At 36.4% G+C, this 25,813-nt stretch overlaps 1 protein-coding gene across 3 annotated transcripts in view; it reads right to left on the minus strand.

The window, feature by feature from the left end:
• The window catches only part of CAMKMT (calmodulin-lysine N-methyltransferase), a 420,894-nt gene that overhangs the window by 378,678 nt on the left and 16,403 nt on the right, over positions 1-25,813 (minus strand). Inside the window, exons 3-4 of one of the 3 annotated variants that reach the window (XM_058429111.1) lie at positions 22,148-22,222; positions 13,288-13,352 (exon numbers count right to left, since the gene is read on the minus strand). In XM_058429111.1, coding sequence (XP_058285094.1) covers positions 13,288-13,352; positions 22,148-22,222 — 140 coding nt within the window. Of the gene's footprint in view, positions 1-13,287; positions 13,353-22,099; positions 22,223-25,813 lie in introns of all 3 variants that reach the window. The other 2 variants (XM_058429110.1, XM_032177969.2) reach the window with 2 other exon arrangements.

Raw genomic sequence — 25,813 nt, forward strand, 5'->3', positions numbered from 1 at the left:
AATATCAGTGTCCCTTCCAATCAGTTTTGTAGTACACAACTCTTAAGGATCATCAGAAATGTAATGAGAGCCTCCACTGTAACAGACAGAGACCAAAGAAAAGAAACAGAAAAAGTGATTTAAAGGAAACAAAGACTATAAAGACAGGAAAAAAAAAACTTTCAGTAATATCTTCAAAAAAAGCAAGAAAGGCAATTAAGAAATATGAAAACAATGCTATGGGGGAAAAATCTAAGAGAAGAGAAAAAGAACTTTTGGACATTAAAAAGTGTAAAAATAGAAATAAAAAACTCAACAGAAAGGTTAAAAGACAGTAAAGAAAAAGTAAAAAAAAAAAAAAAAATGCAAAACAAAAGATGAAAAGATAATTACAGAACTGTCCAGGATGTACAACATTCAAAAAATGGAAGTTTCTGAAAGAAACAGAGAAAACAGAGGGAAGAAAGTCATTAAAAGAGTAATTCAAAAAAATTTTCCAGACTGAAAAATATGACTTTCTAAACTGAAAGTGCCCAAGAAATGTCCAACACAATGTTTGAAAACACAGCCACATAAAGATATTTTATCATAAAATATTGGAATAATGGGAATAACAGAAGATTCAATCAACAGAGAATTAACAAGTTTCATAAAAATGATAAGTTAGAATAGCATTGGACTACTCAAATGCAACTCTAGAAGCTATGACACATTACTGTAAAACTTTGAAGGGGAAATTGTTTTAAATTCTATCATTTTATATCCAACCAAAGTATCACAAGTTCTCAAAAAATTACTTCCTCTTACTTTCTCAGGAAGCTATTGGAGTTTATAATCCTCCAAAACAACAGAGTAAACAAAAAGGAAGCCATGGAATTTAGAACAAGATACAAAACAAAAGAAATGAAATGAATCCTCAAGATGATAGTGAAAGAAGATGTCAAGATGTTTGTTGCAGGTGTAGAGGTCAAACTGGTAGAGGTCAGAAGGCTTCAGAAAAGACTCCAAGAGCAAGAAACTGATCTACATATAGATAATTTTAACTGAAAATATATTAAACCTTAAAAATGTACAAATAAAATCATGTCCTGAGACAATATGTTCATACCATTAAATTCATATTTAATGTAGTTAGTCAAGCCATTTTTTTGCCAAAATTCTAAAAATTGTTAGCAGGGTAAATTCTTCATTGGTGAAGCAATGTAGCTATTTTAAATTTTTTTTTTTTTTTTTTTTTTTTTAGAGTCTCTCTCTGTCACCCAGTCTGGAGTGCAGTGACAAAATCTCAGCTCACTGCAACCTCCGCCTCCCGGGTTCAATAGATTCTCCTGCCTCAGCCTCTTGAGTAGCTGAGACTACAGGCGTCAGCCACCACGCCCGGCTAATTTTTCTATTTTTAGTAGAGATGGAGTTTCACCATGTTTGCCAGGCTGGTCTCAAACTCCTGACCTCAGGTGATCCACCCGCCTCGGCCTCCCAAAGTGCTGAGATTACAGGCATGAGCCACTGCGCCCGGTCTTTGTATTATTTTTAAAACATGTTTGCTGGTGAGAAGTCAGATATAGTTCACAGAAATCAACTAAGTACCTGGATGCATCAGATACTGAGATATTTATTCAAATTTAACATGCAATAGTTTCTTCAACATGTGTAGAAAGAATGTTTTACTCCTTTGTACTTCAAAGTTGATAAATCATTTGAGAATTGAAAATGCAGGACAGCACATAATAGGAACTTAATAAACACTTGTTGAGATTGCTCTTTCTGTTCCAATCTATAAATAAACAAGAACCAAATGAAGATCAAGTTAACTATATATTTTATGTACATACATATATATATATACACACATAAGTATACATGCACATACACACATACATGTACTCACAAATATTTAAAACTTCTCCAGTAGCTCTACTTTCAATTTCAATTTTTAAATGCATTTCACAATTTTAACTCAAATGAGTATGTTTCAAAAATACGCTTTCTCGAAGATGCTGGCTGTTGAAAAATATTTGAAATAATGTTAACTTATTTTTTATTAAATAAAATAATATAAATATTTGTTAATAGCTGTTGCCATTCATGGACGGTATGGGGAAAAAAATATTTCCCAAAGATTAATGATTAACCTGTTGAATTTTTAAAAAAAGGCTTATCACCAAAAGAATTTTTTTTATTTTTTATTTTTTTGAGACAGAGTCTTGCTGTCGCCCAGGCTGGAGTGCAGTGGCGCGATCTCGGCTCACTGCAGGCTCCGCCCCCCGGGGTTCACGCCATTCTCCTGCCTCAGCCTCCCGAGTAGCTGTGACTACAGGCACCCGCCACCTCGCCCGGCTAATTTTTTGTATTTTTAGTAGAGACGGGGTTTCACTGTGTTAGCCAGGATGGTCTCGATCTCCTGACCTCGTGATCCGCCCGCCTCAGCCTCCCAAAGTGCTGGGATTACAGGCGTGAACCAAAAGAATTTTTAAGTATTTCATTTAAATAGCTTTGATAAACAACATGACTAATGAGAATTGGCTCATCTTAAGTAGATAACTAAATATACAAAGTTTAACATCTTAAATGCTTGCAAATATACAATATGCATCAGGGATTGCAAATCTGAATGTCGATGGGTAGAGTGGTGAGTGCCAAGGCAAAATAAAGACCCTGCTCATTCCATATAATGATTACCATGTGAGCTCAGACTCCGGCCACTAGATCACTTTTTTTTCTCTAAAAGTAACTGAAAAATCGATGTTTTTATGTGAATATTTCTGATTTTTAAATGCTGGTCATAATTTTTAAAAAATTACTGTATTACCTAAATAAAAAATGTATGTGTTCTGAACTCAGTTTCTATTAGTTTATAGGGCTTGTGGTATATGTCCTCTAAAATCGAAACTTAGATTTACCTCTCTGTTATACAGAATATATTAATATATCAAATATAAATACACTTGTGTAGAATCAACAGATTTGTTTGGGTATGATCTGGGATTCAAATGAATCAATGCATACTTACTGAATACCACTTGGGTCAGGCTTTGTGAAAGGTACTATGCTGGGATAAAGAGTTATAAATGACTATAAATAATTAAGCTTCCAATCTTTCTCTTTCCTTGTCTTCTAAACATACACATATAATTTATCATCCAAATCAGAGCACTTTTGGGAGTGAAAGTAAGCATTGTTAATAATTATGATAAGAACAACTGCAACCACCGGAGGCAAATGAGGCTGTACAGTCACCCTAACTAAAAGAACCTGGTCTGTTTGTCTCTTCTTCCTCCAGTCTACCTACCCCAGGCTCATCTCCTGCAAGAAAAATCCTACCTTGACAGCTGTCTTCCTCAGTTCTATCATTACAAAAATCAGAAGGAAAGGGGGTAAAATGGAAGACAAGAGTTTTCTTATGATGGATACAAGAGTTAGAATTTTTTCTTAGCTTCTTTTTTTCTGGATTATTTTGTATTTAAGAGGTGTAGAACCAGCAGCAATGTGAGATGGCAGTAGGTGAGAGAGGGAAAAAAGGGAAATGGTAACAAATCTGTGGGAAATAAGAGAAAGATCAAAGAGGGCAATACGAATCAATGCCCCCTCCCCCAACAAATTTCTTGTTACACTAATTCCTCTTTTAAAGAAATTCAGAGGATACGCACAAGCAGAGGAGAACTTGTGGTTTTCATCCCACACATATCATTTCTTACTTGTATCTAATGGCAGTCCAGTCAATCCCCACTAAATTCTGATTAAGTCACCAAGTATTAAAATAAAAACAAAGCCCAGGATTAGCCAAAATATTATTTGTCTGTGTTTGACTACCACACAATTACAAACAATATTTTTTTGTAGAAAATCAATCAGACATTAAGTGATACAGAAGTCTGATCTTTAACACCCTGGAAGGGCAAAGGCTTAAGACGAACATGAATTTACCATCTGCAGCAAAGACTACACCTGATCCAGCATACTAGGACAAGCAGACTGTGAGCATGTGGCGTATCTATAATTACATAAAACATGCAGCTTTTCAATCTCATACACACAGAATTATTGGAAACTTTTCCTTATTCCTTCCTGCAAACTGTTCCTACCTCCCAGAATATAATGAAAATATTCAGACTCAGGGCTGAGTGCAGAGTAAAAGTTCAGAGAAGGGAAAAATTTTTTAACATGGAGTATATACACACAAACACTAAATTCATTCAGTCATCAAATATTTTGTTCTTACCAAGCATTAACAAGAGTAGTGCAATATACGCAGTTCATATAAATGTCAAATATAACAATTCTCTGTGGAAAGGCTATCCACAATCCAAACAACTTTGTTAAAATCAAGAACATCCTTTTAATTGAGCTCTTTGCGTGATTTATGTTTATGTAAGTACTTTTAAAATACATAGCCATAAGCTTGAGAAGTACCTTAGAGAAGGGGCTATGTTAAAACATAACTTATTACTATTGTATTACCGTTACAAAAATCAGCACTTCTCAAAAAAAAAAAAAAGAAAGAAAAGAAAAAGAAAAAAGAAAGAAACTGAAGTAAAACAAAGCCCACATTTGGTTTAAGACTATTAAAAGAAAACGCATTCTTTCTCCCTCATCCACACTCCTCAAATCCCCACTCCATTAGATTGTCAACTACCTTGCAGAAACCCTGGAGAGCCCATTTTTCTTGACCTTTAATCAGTCTCCTCTGAGACACAATCTGCTGCACAGAATTCCATTTGCCAAAGTTATTTTCTAGCCCTTCAAGTTACCACTTTCAGTTTCAATTCCCATCACAAACTTTTAAAATTCATTTCTCACCATTTTGGAGAAATGTAGCCTTTAAGAAATAAAGTAGATTAGTTAAATTCCTGTGCCACCACCTACTAAATCATTAAGCAAATTACCTTGTTCTGGATATCAGTTTCCTCACCCCTTGTAAAGTCGTTAAGATTATTAAATGGGACAGTACTTACAAAGTTCCTGACAAATACTGTAAAGGATGCAAAAGTAATGGTAGATATTTAAAAGGCAGACAAAGGAAAACTATTCAGTATTTGCTCAGGGGAAAAATAAAAAGACTTTCTTGGCATATCTTGTGCTAAAACTTGGAAGTACCTAAATTAGAAACATCCCTTTAGATATTTAAAGGAGGGAGAAACTAGCAGGTTTATGACAAAGACATGAGCTAACTCTCTATATTATTGCACTGATTAAGGCATATGAATCTACAAAGGATTATAGGGTTTATTTCAGTTGGTTCCCATGATAGCACCAAGTTTTACTGTCAAAGAATCATTCCAATCTGTGGTTTCTTATTTAAAATAGAAATTTTTAAAATCCATTAAAAAGAGACTTCTTTTTCCTTCTCTGGTAATTGATAACAAATGTGTAGGGCTCTGTTTATGAATCAGGCGCATGCTTAACCAATTTTGAGCCAAAAGAAAAAACTGTCCTGACAACTGTGGAGCTAAGAAGTTGGAGACACATGGCTAGGGAAACTACCATCTAGCAACCGAAGCCAACCTCCAAAAATTCTAACACAGACTAAGAATCAAAGACTACATGTACATTACGATGCTAAAGAGGGACTAAGAATCCAGTGCCGTGCTGCACACCACCAGCGCTCCACTGGCTTTCAGGTCCCCCATAATCTCAGGGCTGCTGATCATTACCCATGCGTTCTAACCACATAATGCATTGATGACCTTAAATATTTATTTTGTAACACAACTTATAAATTTTCTATGCCCAAAGCTCAATATTCTGCCACTGACTGACTTTAACCTCTTTGTACTTTCCCAACCTAAAAAAGGGTTAAAATGATTTGATCTCTGATTCCTTATCTCATACGTGTAATGGGGGACTAATACATTAACATCTAACATGCTGTGAGCTCCTTCAAGAAAAGTATTATTTTAAAACAAAATATTGTACACTTTTTCTTTTTTTTTTTTGAGACAGAGTCTCACTCTGTCGCCCGGGCTGAAGGGCAGTGGCGCAATCTCAGCTCACTGCAACCTTCGCCTCCAGGGTTCAAGCAATTCTACTGCCTCAGCCTCTTGAGTAGCTGAGACTACAGCCGCACGCCACCACATCCAGCTAATTTTTGTATTTTTAGCGGAGACAGGGTTTCACCATGTTGGCCAGGATGGTCTCGATCTCCTGACCTTGTGATCTGCCCACCTTGGCCTCCCAAAGTGCTGGGATTACAGGCGTAAGCCACCATGCCCAGCCAATATTGTATACTTTTTCACTGCTAAAATGAATTGCTCCTTTTTTTCACAATGCTGTCCTAAGCAATTTGAGATTTTATCATAGCTTTCGGTAAAAAAAAAAAAAAAAAATACTCAGTTTGGAAGTTAAAGAGTAGTTTTTCAAATGAAAATATCATTATTTTTTCCAGTTATAAAAGGAATACATGCCAATCCCTCCCGGGTTCAAGCAATTCTCCCTGCCTCAGCCTTCCCAGTAGCTGGGATTACAGGCGCCTGCCACCACGCCCAGCTAATTTTTGTAATTTTTAGTAGAGACGGGGTTTCACCATGGTTTTTTTGTTTGTTTGTTTTTTGACACGTTGTCTCACTCTGTTGCCCAAGCTGGAGTGCAGTGGCATGATCGCAGCTCACTGCAACCTCCGCCTCCTGGGTTCAAGCAATTCTCCTGCCTCAGCCTCCCGAGTAGCTGGAATTACAAATGCCTGCCACCAAGCCTGGCTACATTTTGCATTTTTAGGAGAGACAGGGTTTTCACTATGTTGGCCAGGCTGGTCTCGAACTCCCGGCCTCAAGTGATCCACCCACCTTGGCTTCCCAATGTGCTGGGATTATAGGTGTGAGCCACAGTTCCCATTCTGGTTTTTTTTGTTTTTTTTTTTTAAGAAAAGTAATCATTAGTTGAAAGATATGAATATTTAAAATTATGAAAGATACAATCAGACTGCCTCTGGAAAAGTAGAATTAATTTATCTCCGCCCCTCCACCAATAGTGTAGGAGAATACCCAGTTCCCTACAATTTACTGATTACTGCTTAACTTCTTTCACCTTTGCCAACCTGATAAGCAAAAATTATCTCACTTTTAAAATTCATTCCCTCAATTCCTTGTAAAATAACCATTTGACGTACATATAGAACATTGCTATTTCTCTTGTGAAATACCTCTTCTTAAATTTTTGGCTATGTTTTTCTCTATCTTACAGGTTTTCAGATTGTCTTTTTATCATGGATTTGTGAGAGCTCTTTATAAAATAAAGAAAATACATCTTCATATGAATATATGTCATAAATAATAATTGCCAGTGTGTAATTTGTATTTCAATTTTTTTGATGCTTTTTGAATAAAGGGTCTTTAAATCTTAGTCAATCTATTAATCTTTAAATTCATGGTGTTTGACTCACACTTAGAAGGACCTTCTTGATTTCAATATATTAAAATTATTCATCTGAAATATCTGAGTGTTATGATTTTTAATTAAATACTTAATCCATATTAAATTTATTTTGGCATATAGTATATAGGAGGGAGTCAGCTTTATTAGTTTCCTAAATTCCTAGGCAATGGTCCCAATACTATTTATTGAAGAATCCATCCTTTCCTCTCTTACTAAAATTGTATCTTCATCATATGTTAAGTCACATATATTTAGGTCTTTGTGAGCCCTTTATTCTAAAACATTGATTTATATGTGTATTTCTGCAATAATGCCACGCTATTTTAATTGTGTAGCTTTACACTGTTTTCACATAACAAAATAATGTACGATATTAAAACAGAATGTCACATACCAAAAATATCTTCTATCTTGTATTATTTTGAAGAACAAAGGTACTGAAAAAATTCAAGAATGAGGCAGATGATATTACTAACCATAAAAAATACAAACACTATTTACAGTTTACTTTGTACTTTCACATTATCTAATATTATGTTCACCTCACTATAAAGTACTTATTGTTTCCTATTCCATTTTACATAAGGAGTTAAGACTTGTACAAAGACTTGTCTACAATTACACAGCTAATAACCAGCAGAGCTAAAACCTGAACTTCATATCCCATGTACCTTCCATAACCACTCTAAATTAAAAACAGAGCAATGACCCACAAAAGGCCAACTTTTTCCATTTTTTAATCAAACTACTGTACTGTGTATATGTATACATCTGTATATAAATATAGATATACAATGCATATATGTATATATAGATATATAATGCATATGTATACACAGATACTACATAGATGCATTATATATCTGCATATGTACATGTATACACATATACTACATACATGTATATATGCATATGTATACACATATGCTACATATATGCATTATATAGCTAAATATACATATATACATACATATGCATTACATATATAGACATCTTTATTTGAATAAGAATAGCATTCTAAAATCCAAGCTGACATTCTTGAAGCTTTGATAATTTCACCAACATTCCAAACCCCAACTTTATAACATAACAACAATGAAACAGAAAAACTAAAAATTTAGACCATATTTCCAAAGAAACTATTACCTTTGGTTTCCTAAATACAAGTAAAAAGTGAAAACATATAATTTTTTTTCCTCTAGAAAAACCAGGAAGATAAATATTTGGGTTTTTTTTACAGGAAAAGTCTTGCTATATTGCCCAGGCTTGCCTCAAATTCTTGGGCTCAAGCAATCATCCAGCCTTAGCCTTCTGAGTAGCTGGGACTACAGGAACATACCACCACACCTGACTTTTATTTTAAAGAGTCTTTCTTTCAATAATAACTGATTACCACCCCAAAAGAGATCAGTTTTAGATACATCACAAAAAGACGAACAGATCCTGCTATCAGACCACTAGGAAGCAAAGTCTACAGCTGTGTGCAGTAAAAATCCTGGTCAGGTCAGGCACAGTGGCTCTTGCCTATAATCCCAGCACTTTGGGAGGCTATGGCAGGTAAATCACCTGAGGTCAGCAGTTGGAGACCAGCCTGGCCAACATGGTGAAACTCCGTCTCCACTAAAAAGACAAAAATTAGCTGGACATGGTGGCAGACGCCTGTAATCCCAGCTACTCGGGAGGCTGAGGCAGGAGAATCACTTGAACCTGGGAGGCAGAGGTTGCAGTGAGCCAAGATTGCATCATTGCACTCCAGCCTGGGGGACAAGAGTGAAACTCCATTTAAAAAAAAAAAAAACCCTGGTCAGTCTTAGAATTCACTGGGGAAAAAAAAAAAAATCACCATTGTCACATGTACAAGTATATATGGCAGAGGGTCTACAAATTCCTCCAGGAGATAATGCGACACCAACTACCACAGGGTCCTGTCATGGAGCTCAACCAAGAAAAAAAAAATTTTTTTCAAAGAATAGTAGAGAAGTTTTACCAATACATCCCCCAGACTTAAGCTGCAACATTTGCCAGGAATCCTGCTTCACAATGATATTATTGAAATGATATAACTGCTGACCTCCTATCCTTTAAAGGATTATATACATTATATTGTACATAGTTTATAATAAATTATACGAAGTACTAACACTTCTGTTCATACTACTCAACAAAGGATGATGTGCTAAAAATGTTCCGATGAATTACAGACCCAAGCATAAGACGAGACGCTATAAACAACAAATAGTTATATTAGATACTATGATATCCAAATTTGCATCAAGTAAGCACTGAGAATTACATTTTTAAAAATTCCTTTCAGTAGTGGAAAGAAATGACTTTGGAGAAAAGGAAAATGATTTTGGAAGAGACAGCATGGTGCAGCTTCTTTGACCAGAGGTCAGAGGACAAGCTAGAAATGCGTCCCTGCCCACAGCAAAAGCAGGTGCAAGAAATCTGCTACAATGCTTATAGAGCACCCCCTCGTTACCCAAGGTATCTGAGCAACACATCAAAGAAAACACAAAAGCAGCCAGTACCTCATCTGAGGTGAAAGATGTCATCCTATACTTTTCCCTAGGTAGGTTGCCAGCATGTCTTTCTAGGCACAATGAATCAATAGTAGACACAACCTCCTGACCAAGAAGCTTTGATATCTCAAAAGAAAGTAGGTTCTCAAGCAGTAGAAACCAAATAATGAAATATACATACCTATTCCTAGTTAAAGGTAAGCACTTTCAAAATGGTTTGTTTTCCACCATAGTAAATATAAATATATAAAAAGAAGGTTGGGTCGTATATCACACAACAATAAATCAATACGCAGATGTGATTCATTCTGTACGAGATTCCTCTTAATTTCTTCCCACAACATTCGAAGAAATTCAAGCAATGAAAAGTTACCTCAAAAATATAAAACACTTTGCAGTTCATACATTTAAAATCAGAAAACTTCTAAACAAAAAAAGTAAATACAAAAAAATTATCTTTTCTAATAGGAAATAAGTTATCTAGAGGTTTCATTTATTTTCCAAAATTAAAGAGATTTTTCCATGTCTTTTCACTTAGAGCATAAACCAATTCAGAAGGTAAGACTGATCCTTTCATCTCTGAAAATTTGCAATGAATACAATCATTCCTTGATATTCAAAATCAACTTAAAATTGAAATTAATGGTTCTACTAAACCATGACCATACCTTTTTTTACTGTATCTACACATATCAGGTTTTTGTGACTAGAAAATGTTTTAATTAAGTTGTTTTTTCTATTACTAGGAAGCACTATTAACCTAGAAACAAATTCCTAAAATAGATAATTCCATCTACTGGTTCTCTCATCTATTAGAAACTTTTTTCCTTATTCTAATTGTCCTTTAACGTACTACCATGGTGGTGATTTATGAACTGATACTCTTGTATGGAACTTTCGCTCTCTATCAAAAGTACTTTATTTAAAGCTAGAGGTAGAAAAATTAAACTGGTATTTTAAAAAAATTAAACTAAAGTATCAGCCAGGAAAAATCTAATTTTTTGTATTTCTGAATTACTGTATATATTAAATATATTATAAATGAATCAAATAGAAATGTTTAGACATATCTTTATATGTCTACATGGTAAAAGCTTAGGGTTATTATTTGAGCTATTTATCCTAATTATATTGGGCCATGACAAAGAATTATGATTGTGGCGCCCTCTGCTGGGTTTTCTAGTCACAAACTCAATATCACTATTGGCATAAAAAAATTAAATTTTTGAGGCATCAAGTGAAAAATCACTTTTTCAGTCCATGGTTACTTTACGTCCAAGATTATATAAAAGTCATAATCAATATTTACTTTATTGGAACAGGACTTTACCAATTTATCATTAAATGAAACATCTATATAGATTTTTCTGTTAAAATAAAAAGAGTAAACATAAAAGGTACACAAAACAACATATTTTAAGAGGTCTTATTTTTGTCACCACTTCTATCACTTAGCAATATATTCAGGTTTTTAAGACAATATTTATAACGAGGCATTTTAATAAACAGCTATTTTGCTAATTTTATCTAATTTTTCTGCCTTGTTAGTTCAATTAAAATAGTATAAGACAGAATAATCCTAATAATATTATCTTCTTTATTAGGAAAAAAACAAGAGAGGTTATATAGGTACTCATTGCCAGTAATAATTAATAACTTCCATTTATTGAATATCAACTCTGAGCCATGCAGTATGTATGTACTTTCTTTATAAGATAGCCGGTCCTAAGAGATGAAAACAGTTGAGGTTCACAGAGATGATACAAATTGCTCAAGATGAATTTCAGAGCCACAAGTCAAACGCAGGTGAGTATCATTCCAAAGTCTTAAACCTTTCTACCAAACAACAGACAACAGTGAAAAAACACCCTGAATATGCAATCTTTCCGTCTGTTCATGCAACAACAACATGGGGTATGGAACAAGTTGATGGGAAAAAATGTTAGAGAAGGATAAGACAGTTATTCACGCCTAAAATAGTAATTGATGCCTTTAGGAAATTATTTTTATTTTACATAATGCTGCCAGCTAGTGGCCCTATTTCATACCGAGTCAACTGGGAACAATACTTGACTTTTACATTACTGAATCAAAAATTCCACATTTAACATTCTAGAATCATTTTCTGAAATTACAAATGTGTAAGCCTGACTTAATGATATTTAACATTACCCCAGAACTAAAAGAGTATGTATCCTCAACCATCATTGGTATGCTTTGCCCAGTCCTTGCCTAGACCTAATAAAAATATGAGATATGCATAAGTGGGAAAGAATTCACTAAATGCCAACATGGAGAAACTAAAAGGTATTCGGGTTCAAGTTGGTGTTTGGAAAATTTAAAAAAAAAAAAAAGAAAGAAAGAAAGAAACTAAAAGGCACATCTGTCACTATCCATAAAAAAGAAATCTACATTATTTTAGGTATTTAGGATAATTTAAGGACATTTATAGATTCCTTAGTGAACCACAAATATTTTTCTATAAAATCAAAAGCTTATCATAATGTGGACATAAGAACAAAAGTGTTGTCTGAGTATTACTGAACATAATTCTATGCAAATCTATTCATTTGATAAAGCTGCATTGTTAAGCCAAAGACACTACCTAAATTCAGACAATAGTTAACAGTTCTGAAATTTTCTTTGAGAAAAAGAGTATGAGTACTATTTTTACATTTAAAATGCTCATATTTCATTGACAATTCACTATCTTAAGAGAAATGTCCTATACAAAAAACATAAAAAGTCCATAGCTCCTATGATGGTATGCTGTTTAACTCAGTGACATAAAGGTATTCTTGGCTGATTTCTTTCATCACATGAAATTAATTACAAGAATTATAAGAAATATTTAAGTGATTTTCTCAGTGGACAAAGCTATCACCACTTAATCAGAAGCTTGGATGAAAAGGCAATATATTCTATAATATTGTAATACTGCATCAAATAAAAACACTCTGGTATTAATGTATAGAAGCATCAAGAAAAATATGTTCTGGGTTTATTCTACAGTGAAAGTAAAGAAGCAGGGAATGGCAAAGAAAGCACCTGAAACAAAGCAAAGAAGGAAGAAACAGCCCCACTACTGAATTAACTGAGGTCAAAATGGAAACAAAAATAAAAGGGACAGTACTTCAGTGTCCAGTGTTCTTTCTGACCTACATTCTCTCTCTCTCCCTCTCCCACCTCCACCCCACACACACACACCTGCAAAGTGTAGAAACTGCAGTATCCCATTTTGTTGGTGTACCTTATACAAGGCTTATTTTGAAGCTAAAGACAGTAAAACTTTCTATTATATATACATATATGCATACATTTAGTGAGTATAATAAATATTAGTGAGAAGAAAACATCAACTATAAATTCACTTTGTAAAACACTAAATATATTTCTATAGAGTGAATGTATAACTTACAAACATTTCCTGTATTGTCAAAGCTGGTAAGGACATCTTCAACATTCAAAGATCCACTATTATGCCTAGAAAGGAGTAAAGTGTTTGCTTTAATGATCCTGAAATGTTAACATTTTTAGTTTTCAAAAAAGCTGAGACTGAGACTGTATATTATGATATACCCAATAGCAATAAACTATTCCATGCTATATTTTAAGAATATTTTCTGCCCACTAGAGGGAGAAGGAAAAGAAGTAACAGTATGGTCCTCAGAATATTTAACATAATGACTTTTTAAATGATTAATCTACATCTTAAAGTACTAACAAATAATATTTACTTGTTGCATTTTCATTATATAAAGGGAAGTTCTTAACCTTTTAAAGCCAAAAAACCCACACAGTATACTTAGAGAATCAAGTTGAAAAATCATCACCTTCCAGAACCACACTCAACAATACATAAATTTACTCTATGACAGCACAAAAAATTCAGAACTTCAGTCACAAAGAACTAGCCAATCTTCAGGTCTGCTATTCCATCTATAGACAGTTATGAATTTCAGGGAGCAAAGTTTTTGTATCTTTTGCCCACTAATCTTAATTCTAACGCCTTTAATTCTAATCCCTCTTCAGTTAACAACTCTTTTAAATATTTGACTTGATACTGATATTTTATTAATACCTATGAAAAATACTATTTGTTATATACAAGTAGACTCAATTGTGCAATAGGTCATAGAGTTTGAGTTTCTCAGGGAAAAAAAAATTAGTGCTAATCCATCTACAATCCTCTACATTCTCTCCCATATAATTTACAGCTGAAGTTCTTTAGAATGTTATAAAAGTTTATAATAACCATTGATAATTCATAAAAATTTACTTCAACATTCACTTTGTCATTTAAAACTTGTCATAAGTGATATATAGAATTATGGACTGAAGTATGCCTCCCACTTCCCCCAAATTCTTATGCTGAAGCCCTAACCCTGGTACCTCAAAAGGTGACTATACTTAGCGATAGGGGTTTTAAAGGTAATTTAGTTAAAATAGGGTCATTAGGGTGGGCCCTAATGCAATGTGACTGGTTTCTTTATAAGAGGAGGAGGTATTAGGAATCTCACCCCCATCCCCCACAGCAGCTACAGCAAGACCCACCTAAGGAGATTCTGAGCTCAGACAGGCCTAGCCCTGCCCCTACATGAAGGTCCTTCCCTATCCACCCTGGTAGCTGAAGGCAAAGGGCAGATACTCTTGGCAGGTCTAGGGCCCCGCCCACCACCAGTTCCTCTCCATATTACTACAGTTTATGCTCTCTGGAAAGCGCCACCTCCCAGCAGGAGGCCAACCGGCACAAAAATAGAGCATTAAACCACCAAAGCTAAGACCCCTCAAGGACTCCATTGTTACCCCCTGCCCCGCCACCTCCACCAGAACAGGCACTGGTATCCATAGCTAAGAGACCCATAGACAGTTCACAGCACAGGACTCTGTGCAGACAACCCCCAGTACCAGCCCGGGGCCAGGTAGACTCACTGGGTAGCTAGAACCCAGGAGAGACATCACAGCAGTTCTGCTCATAGGAAGCCACATCCATAGGAAAACGGGGAGAGTACCACATCAAGGGAACACCTAATGGGACAAAAGAATCTGAACAACAGCCTTCAGCCCTAGACCTTCCCTCTGACAGAGACTACTCAAATGAGAAGGAACCAGAAAAACAACCCTGTTAATGTGACTAAACAAGGCTCTTTAACACCCCCCAAAAAATCACACTAGTTCACCAGCAAAGGATCTGGACCAAGAATAAATCCCTGATTTACCTGAAAAAGAATTCAGGAGGTTAGTTATTAAGCTAATCAGGGAGGCACCAGAGAAAGGCAAAGCCCAATGCAAGCAAATCCAAAAGAACAACATAAGAAGTGAAGGGAGAAGCATTCAAGGAAATAGCCAGCATAAAGAAAAAACAGTCAAAACGTCAGGAAACTTCAGACACACTTTTAGAAATGTGAAATGCTCTGGAAAGTCTCAACAATAGAATTGAATACGTAGAAGAAAGAAATTCCGAGCTCAAAAACAAGATCTTCGAATTAACCCAATACAACAAAGACAAAGAGAAAAAGAATAAGAAAATATGAACAAAGCCTCCAAGAAGTCTGGGATTACGTTAAACGACCAAACTGAAGAATAATCGGTGTTCCTGAGGAAGAAGCTTGGAAAACATATTTGGGAGAATAATCAAGGAAAATTTCCCCAGCCTTGCTAGAGACCTAGACATCCAACTACAAGAAGCTCTGGGAAATTCATCGCAAAAGGATCATCACCTAGGCACATTGCCATCGATTATCAAAAGTTAAGATGAAGGAAAGAATCTTAAGAGCTGTGAGGCAAAAGCACCAGGTAACCTATAAAGAAAATCCTATCAGATCAACAGCAGATTTCTCAGCAGAGACCCTACAATGTGGAAGGGACTGGGGCCCTATCTTCAGCCTCCTCAAACAAAACAATTATCAGCCAAGAATTCTGTATCCAGTGAAACTAGGCATCATATATGTAGGCATCATATATGAAGGAAATTACAGTCTTTTTCAGACAAACAAATACTGAGAGAATTCGCCATTAGCAAGCCACCACCACAAGAACTGCTAAAAAGAGCTCTAAATCTTGAAGCAAATCCTGGAAACACATCAAAGTAGAACCTCTTTAAAGCATAAATCACACAGGACCTATAAAACAAAAATACAAGTTAAAAAGCAGAAACAAAAAAAACCAAAGTACTCAGGCAACAAAGAGTATAATGAATGCAAGGGTACCTCACATTTCAATACTAACAATGAATATAAATGGCCTAAATGCTCCACTTAAAAGACACAGAACCACAAAATAGATAAGAACTCGCCAACCATCTGCTGCCTTCAGGAGACTCATCTAACACATAAGGACTCACGCTTAACTTAAAGGGGTGGAAAAAGGCATTTCATGCAAATGGATACCAAAAACTAGCGGGGGTAGCTATTCTTATATCAGACAAAACAAACCTTAAAGCAACAGCAGTTAAAACAGACAAATAAGGACATTATATAATGGTAAAAGGCCTTGTCCAACAGGAAAATAGCACAATCCTAAATATCTATGTACCTAATACTGGAGACCCCAAATTTATAAAACAATTACTAATGCTTAAGAAATGAGATAGACAGCAACACAATAATAATAGGGGACTTCAATACTCCACTGATAGCACTAGACAGGTCATCAAGACAGAAAGTCAACAAAGAAACAATAGATTTGGCTGGGCGCGGTGGCTCACGCTTGTAATCCCAGCACTTTGGGAGGCCGAGGCGGGCGGATCACGAGGTCAGGAGATCGAGACCACGGTGAAACCCTGTCTCTACTAAAAATATAAAAAAAAAATCAGCCGGGCGTGGTGGCGGGCGCCTGTAGTCCCAGCTACTCAGAGAGGCTGAGGCAGGAGAATGGCGTGAACCCGGGAGGCGGAGCTTGCAGTGAGCCGAGATCGCGCCACTGCACTCCAGCCTGGGCAGCAGAGCGAGACTCCGCCTCAAAAAAAAAAAAAAAAAAAAAAAGAAACAATAGATTTAAACTATACCTTAGAACAAATGGACTTAACAGATATATACAGAACATTTCGTCCAACAACTGCAGAATAAACATTTTATTCAACAGCACATGGAACTTTCTCCAAGACAGACCATATGATAGGCCATAAAACGAGCCTCAATACATTTAAGAAAACTGGAATTATATCAAGCACTCTCTCAGACCACAGTGGAATAAAACTGGAAATCAACTCCAAAAGGAACCTTCAAAACCATGCAAATACATGAAAATTAAATAACCTGCTCCTAAATGAGTACTGGGCCAAAAACGAAATCAAGATAGAAATTTAAAAATTCTTTGAACTGAATGACAATAATGACACAACCTATCAAAATCTCTGGGATACAGCAAAGGTGATGTTAAGAGGAAAGTTCATAGCCCTAAATGCCTACATCAAAAAGACTGAAAGAGGCCGGGCGCGGTGGCTCACGCTTGTAATCCCAGCACTTTGGGAGGCCGAGGCGGGCGGATCACGAGGTCAGGAGATCAAGACCACGGTGAAACCCCGTCTCTACCAAAAATACAAAAAATTAGCCGGGCGTGGTGGCGGGCGCCTGTAGTCCCAGCTACTCGGAGAGGCTGAGGCAGGAGAATGGCGTGAACCCGGGAGGCGGAGGTTGCAGTGAGCCGAGATCGCGCCACTGCACTCCAGCCTGGGCGACAGAGCAAGACTCCGTCTCAAAAAAAAAAAAAAAAAAAGACTGAAAGAGCACAAACTGACATTCTAAGGTCACACCTCAAGGAACTAGACAAACAAGAACAAACCAAACCCAAACACAGCAGAAGAAAGAAAATAACCAAGATCAGAGCAGAACTAAATGAAATTGAAACAACAACAAAATACAAAAGACAAATGAAAGAAAAAGCTGGTTCTTTGAAAAGATAAATAAAATTGATAGACCGTTAGCAAGATTAACCAAGAAAAGAAGAGAGAAAATCCAAATAACCTCACTAGCAAACAGGAGATATTGCAACTGATACCACTGAAATACAAAAGATCATTCAAGGCTACTACATTTATGCATATAAACTAGAAAACCCAGAAGAGATGGATAAATTCCTTGAAAAATATAACTGCTCCTAGCTTAAATCAGGAAAAATTAGATACCCTGAGGCACCCAGCTAGCCCAGTCAGTAGAGCATGAGAATTAGATACCCTGAACAGACCAATAACAAGCAGCGAGATTGAAATGGTAATTTTAAAATTACCAACAAAAAAAGGTCCAGGACCAGATGGATTCACAGCAGAATTCTACCAGACATTCAAAGAAGAATTAGTACCAACCCTTTTGACACTATTCCACAAGCTAAAGAAATAAGAAACCCTTCCTAATTCATTCTATGAAGCCAGCATCACTCTAATACCAAAACCAGGGACAGACATAACCAAAAAAGAACTACAGACTGATATCCTTGATGAACACAGATGTTAGAATCTTTAACAAAATGCCAGTTAACTGAATCCAACAACATATAATCCACCATGACCAAGTGGGTTTCATACCAGGGATGCAGGGATGCCTTAACATACACAAGTCAATAAATGTGATACACCACATAAACAGAATTAAAAACAAAAATCACATGATCATCTCAATAGATGCAGAAAAAGCATTTGACAAAATCCAGCATCCCTTTATGATTAATACTCTCAGCAAAACTGGCATACAAGGGACATTCCTTAATGTAATAAAAGCCATCTATGACAAACCCACAGCCAACATAATACTGAATGGGGAAAAGCTGAAAGCAGTCCCTCTGAGAACAGGAACAAGACAAGGATGCCCACTCTCACCACTGCTCTTCAACACAGTACTGGAAGTCCTAGCCAGAGCAATCACAAGACAAAGAAATAAAGGGCATCCAAATCACTAAAGAGGAAGTCAAACTGTCACTGTTTGCTGATGATATGATCGTTTACCTTGACAACCCTGAAGACTGCTCCAGAAAGCTCCTAGAACTGATAAAAGAATTCAGCAAAATTTCCAAATACAAGATTAATGTACACAAATCAATAGTTTTTCTATACACCAACAGCAACCAAGTAGAGAATCAAATCAAGAACTCAACCCTTTTTGCAATAGCTGCAAAAAAAAAAAAAAAAAAAACAACTTACGAATATACCTAACCAAGGAGTCAAAAGACCTCTACAAGGAAAACTACAAAATAGAGCTGAAAGAAATCACAGATGACATAAACAATTGGAAACACATCCATGCTCATGGATAGGTAGAATCAATATGGTGAAAATGACCATACTGCCAAAAGCAATCTACAAATTCAATTCAATCCCCATCAAAATACCACACCATCATTCTTCACAGAATTAGAAAAAACGATTCTAAAATTTATATGGAACCAAAAAAGAGCCTGCATAGCCAAAGCAAGACTAAGCAAAAAGAACAAACCTGGAGGCATCACACTACCTGATTTCAAACTATACTATAAAGCCACAGTCACTAAAACCGTGTGGTACTGGTATAAAAATAAGCACATAGACCATTGGAACAGAATAGAGAACCCAGAAATAAATCCAAATACTTACAGCCAACTGATCTTCGACAAAGTAAACAAAGCATAAAGTAGGGGAAAGGACACCCTTTTCAACAAATGGTGCTGGGATAATTGGCTAGCTATATGCAGAGAATGAAACTGGATCCTCATATCACCTTATAAAAAAACAACTTAGGATGGATTGACGACTTAAATCTAAGACCTGAAACTATCAAAATTCTAAAAGATAACATTGGAAAAACTCTTCTAGACATTGTCTTAGGCAAGGATTTCATGACCAAGAACCCAAAAGCAAATGCAAAAAAAAAAAAAAAAGATAAATAGCTGAGACCTAATTAAACTAAGGAGCTTTTGGAACAGTCAGCAGAGTAAACAGACAACCTAGAGAGTGGGAGAAAATCTTCACAATCTAAACATCTGACAAAGGCCTAATACTCAGAATCTACAATGAACTCAAACAAATCAGTAAGAAAGAAACAAACAATCCCATCAAAAAGTGGACTAAGGACATGAATAGACAATTCTCAAAAGAAGATATACAAATGGCCAACAAATATATGAAAAAATGCTCAACATCACTAGTGATCAGGGAAAAGCAAATCAAAAGCACAATGCGATACCACCTTACTCCTGCAAGAATGGCCATAATCAAAAAGTCAAAAACAGTAGATACTGCCGTGGATGCTGTGATCAGGGAACACCTCTACACTGCTGGTAGGAATGTAAACTAGTACAACCACTATGAAAACAGTGTGGACATTCCTTAAAGAACTAAAAGTAGAACTACCATTTGATCCAGCAATCCCACTACTTGGTATCTGCTCAGAGGAAAATAAGTGATTATTCAAAAAAGACACTTGCACACGCATGTTTATAGCAGCACAATTCACAATTGCAAAATCGCGGAACCAACCCAAATGCCCATCAATCAACGAGTGGATAAAGAAACCGTGGTATATATATACAATGGAATACTATAAAGAGGAATGAATTAAGGGCATTTGCAGTGACCCGGATAGGACTGGAGACGATTATTCTAAATGAAGTAATTCTGGAATGGAAAACCAAACATCATATATTCTCACTGATATGTGGGAGCTAAGCTATGGGAAGCAAAGGCATAAGAATGATAAAATGGACTTTGGGTACTTGCGGGGAAGAGTGGGAGGGGGACAAGGGATAAACAAATATGGTACACTGTACACTGCTCAGCTGATGGGTGAACCAAAATCTCACAAAACAACACAAAAGAACTTATGTAACCAAATACCACCTGTACCCCAATAACTTATGGAAAAAAATGAAAATTAAAATTACAAATTAAAAAAAGGGGTCAGGTGCAGTGGCTCATGCCTGTAATCCCAGCACTTTGGGAGGCCAAGGCAGGCAGACCACAAGGTCAGGAGCTTGACCAGCTTGCCCAGTATGGTGAAACCTCATCTCTAATAAAAATACAAAAATTAGCCGGGTGTGGTGGCATGCGCCTATAGACCCAGCCTCTCGGGAGGCTGAGGCAGGAGAATTGCTTGAACCTGGGAAGTGAAGGATGCAGTGAGCCAAGATCACGCCACTGCACTCCAGCCTGGGTGACAGAGCGAGATTCTGTCTCAAAAAATAAAAATAAAATAAAATAAAATAAATTATCAACTGAAAAAAAAGAGGAGGTAGGACACAGAGAGACATCAGGGTCGTGCATGCACAGAGGAATGGCCTCGAAAAGGCAGTGTGAGGGCGGCCATCTGCAAGCTAAGGGCAGAGGCCTCAGAAGAAACCAAACCTGCCAACACCATGATCTCAGATTTCTAGCTCCCAGAGCTGCAAGAAACTAAATTTCTGTTGTTTAAGCCCCCCAGTATGTGGTGTTTTGTTTTGGCAGCCAAGCAAACTAAAACAATAGTAAGAGAATACGTGTAAATTGTATTACCCTTTCCATAAAAATAGAGCTTTTCTTTATTTCTGCCACAGAGACCCAGTTCTTTCACAAGGTAATTAAATGAGATGAAAAAAGTTGGCCGGGTGTGGTGGCTCACGCCTGTTATCCCAGCACTTTGGGAGGCCGAGGCGGGCGGATCACGAGGTCAGGAAATCGAGATCATCCAGGCTAACACAGTGAAACCCCGTCTCTACTAAAAATACAAAAAAATTAGCTGGGCATGGGGGCAGGCACCTGTAGTCCCAGCTACTCAGGAGGCTGAGGCAGAAGACTGGCGTGAACCCAGGAGGCAGAGCTTGCAGTGAGTGGAGATCGCACCACTGCACTCCAGCCTGGGTGACAGAGCGAGACTATGTCTCAAAAAAAAAAAAAAAGAAAAGAAAAAGAAAAAGTTATTTGCAATCTGACTGACCAAATAAGCACTAGGTCCCAAAGTATCATAATCTAAAAAAACAAAGTCACCAATCGCAAATAAAACAATCATAATAACATAATGATTGTCTTCTCTGGGCCTATAAGATTCTAGGTATAGATGAGGTTATTTACACTAATAAGGAAAACTACAGTAAATACTGAGAAAAGACGAAAAGGAGCAAAATATTTAACCTCCAAAATGCAAGATGACTCACGCCTATAATCCCAGCACTTTAGGATTTGAGGCAGGTAGAATCACCCAAGGTCAGGAGTTCAAGACCAGCCTGGCCAACATGGTGAAACCCTGTCTCTACTAAAAATACAAAAATTAGCCGGGTGTAGTGGCAGGCACCTGTAATCCCAACTACTCAGAAGGCTGAGGCAGGAGAATCGCTTGAACCTGGGAGGCAGAGGTTGCTGTGAGCCGAGATCGTGCCATTGCATTCCAGCCTGGGTGACAAGAGAGAAATTCCATCTCAAAAAAATAAAAAAAAAAAGTAAGATTAAACTATTAAAATTATCAACAATACAGTATTGAAATCCAAAAAAAAAGTTTTAATACAAAAGCAATATACGGTTCCTTCAAGAAAAAACTGCTCATAATCCTAACATGGAGAGATAACATGAGAATTTCAGTACGCAGCCTTCAAATCTTATTCTATGTTGACATATTCCTTTTATTAAAGAACTGAAAGCACTTGTCCATATTGTTTTGCAATTTGTTATTCACCAATTATAACAAATTATGTATTATAAACAGTTTCCCACATCATTAAGTAATATCCTATAACATGATTTTAATGGCTGCCAAGTTCAATGGATGTCTGCACCATAATTTATTGAACCAGAACTTTATGTTGGATTTGAAGACTGTGCCCAATTTTGTGCTATTGTGCACACTGCTGCAGTGAACATTCTTGTGGAAAACATCAAATCTATTTCTGATTGTTTACTTAAGATAAATTGCTAAAAGGGGAATTGTTTTATGGCCTAATTTTAACAAGAATATTCTCTTCCTCTTGCACCTCTCTCTCTCTCTCTATCAGGATGAAATAAATATTTGTAATTAAATCTGAAACAAGTAGAAATAACATGCACATATTTTGTAATAATGGTAATTTTTTTATATTTCTAAAAAACAAACTGAGATAATAGAAGTGAAGTGCATGTTTTAAAAGTTAAAAACACTATTCGAAATAAAAAATTTGATTTCAACTTATCACTGAAACAAAACTTGTCATTCTTGAAAGCATTATTTCTTTTTTGAGATGGAGTCTTCCACTGTCGCCCAGGGTGGAGTGTAATGGCACGATCTCGGCTCACTGCAACCTCTGCCTCCCGGGTTCAAGCGATTCTCCTGCCTCAGCCTCCTGAGTAGCTGGGATTACAGGTGTCCGCCACCATACCCAGCTAATTTTTGTATTTTTAGTAGAGATGGGGTTTCACTATGTTGGCCAGGCTGGTCTCAAACTCCTGACCTCGTGACCCGCCCACCTCGGCCTCCCAAAGTGCTGGGATTACAGGCGTGAGCCACTGTGCCCAGCCAAAAGCATTGTTTCTTAAAGCAAAGAAACAGAATGCTTACCCTCGGACCTTTTTAAGGGGGTAGGCAGTGGAGAAACAGTAAACCTCATCCTATACCTCTAAGATACTTATAAAAATAAAATCAATTATCCATGAAATTACCAGGGTTTAAAAACCCTAAAAGATGGCATCTTATGAAAGAATAATGTTAATAATCACTATTTTCAAAACTATAAGAAGGTAGTTCTAATTCTAGGAAAACTGCTATCAATGTAGTATGACAAAAATTCAGTTTGGTTACTTCAAGTTCCATTTCATTTGTTCCAAACTTAAGGGCTGTTCTTTTTCACTGAGTCATCTATTTTATTCAAGCGTCAACTCTATAAGCTCTTGTCTAGTCTTAGTTTTTCAACTATTTACCTAGGTCCTGTCTGATCTCTGTGGTTCGATAGTAATGCCTATAACTAAAGAAACTTCTCAAACTTAAATTCTTAAAAACTTCAGTCTTAGCATTATACTTGTAATTAATGTTATATAACAATGACAATTTTTTGCCAACATATTCAGAGTATAAAAAGTTCACTCCATCTTTGTTCTAAACTTCAAAGCTTTATCCCAAACCATAAACAATGGCCAGATTCTTCTCCCCAGGGCCAAACCATTTTTTTCACAAGCACCTAAAGCTATCCTAGAACTGAGGAACTTTGAGTTTCCTCCTAAAAATGGCCTGCTGAGTAAGGACTGAGGAACAAGTCATTGGGGCAGATAATTATTTGAAGAAGGAAAAAGAAAAGCTGCTAGAGGAAAAATCTGAAGCCTAAACGTGCCAAGAGGTTGAAACTAGAGGTGAAAAGCAAGCCGTGCATAAATATGACATTAAAATTATAGATAACAAATGAAAAAATAGATATGTTAGACTTCATCAAAATTAAAAATTTTGTGCCTCAAAAGATACTACATATCAAGAAAGTGAAAAGAAAATGCACAGGCTAGGAGAAAATACTTGCAAATATCACATGTATGATACGGTCTAATATCCAGAATATATAAAAATAACTGACAATAAAAAGAGACAGCTCAATTAAAAATGCAAAGACAGGAGTGCAAAAATCCCACTAGAAAGAAAATAACATTAAAAAAAAAAAAAAAACAGGCAAAGAACTTGAATAGGCATTTCTCAAAAAAAAAAAAAAATACAAATAGCCAATAAGCACATGAAAAGATGCTCAACATCATTAGACAATAGAGAAAGGCATATCAAAGCCACAGTGAGATATCACTTCAAATCCACTATAAGGGTTATAATATTTTTAAAAAAAGAAGAAAAATTAACAAGTGCTTCACTGATAAGCATGGGGAGAAACTAAAACACTCATACATTCCTAGAATATAAAACGGTACAGTACTATGAAAAATAGTTGGCTATTCCTGAAAAAGTTAAACAGAGTTACCACATGACCCAGCAATTCCACTCCTGGGTACATACCCAAGAGAATTAAAAGCATATGTTCACACAAAAACTTGTACATGCATACTCATAGCAACATTATTCATAATAGCCAAAAATTAGAAACAATCCCAATGTTCATCAACTGATGAAAAAATAAACAAAATACATTAGCCATACAGTGGGATGGTATAAAAAAGGAATGAGGTACTGGTATGTGGTACAATATGGCTGAATCTTAAATTTAAAAGTATTATGCTGAGTGAAAGAAGACAGACATAAAGGGCCACATATTGTAGGATTCCATTTACACAAAGTGTCCAGAACAGATGATACATAGAGTCAGAAAGTCAAGTACTGGTTGCCAGGGACTAGGGGAAGGAGGAGAATGGGGAGTTACAGCCAATGTATATGGGGTTTCTTTTCAGGGTAATGAAAAAGTTCTGGAATAGTGGTGAAGGCTGTACAACATTGTAAATATACTTAAAACCACTGAACTGCATACTTTAAAGCAATTAAAATAGCAAATTTTGTTACGTAAATTGTATTGTGAATAAAAGAAAATTGATCCAAAAATACCACGTAAGCCAGAGAGTGGAATGGGTCCTAAAAGTCTGCAGAAGAACAAAGAGGAGAGGTTTTCAGAAGGTTTTAAAAACTTAATTCTAGGCTGGGCGTGGTGGCTCATGCCTGTAATCCCAGCACTTTGGGAGGCCAAGGCGGGTGGATCACGAGGTCAAGAGATCGACACCATCCTGGCCAACACAGCGAAACCCCGTCTCTATTAAAAATACAAAAATTAGCTGGGCGTGGTGGCGCACGCCTGTAGTCCCAGCTAATCAGGAGGCTGAGGCAGGAGAATCGACTGAATCCTGGAGGCAGAGGTTGCAGTGAGCCAAGATCGCGCCACTGCACTCCAGCCTGGTGACAGAGCGAGACTCTGTGTCAAAACAAACAAACAAACAAACTTAATTCTAGATGCTTTGGAGTTCTTTCAAAAATACGTGGTTAAAAATTAAAAATTTTAAAAATAGCTAAAGAGATGTTTTCCAGTCTTATATCTACAAGTTTTAGGAAATTAGTAGATGGTTTCTA

This window comes from Hylobates moloch, unplaced genomic scaffold (assembly GCF_009828535.3).
Source record: "Hylobates moloch isolate HMO894 unplaced genomic scaffold, HMol_V3 SCAFFOLD_15, whole genome shotgun sequence".
Lineage (NCBI taxonomy): Eukaryota > Metazoa > Chordata > Mammalia > Primates > Hylobatidae > Hylobates > Hylobates moloch.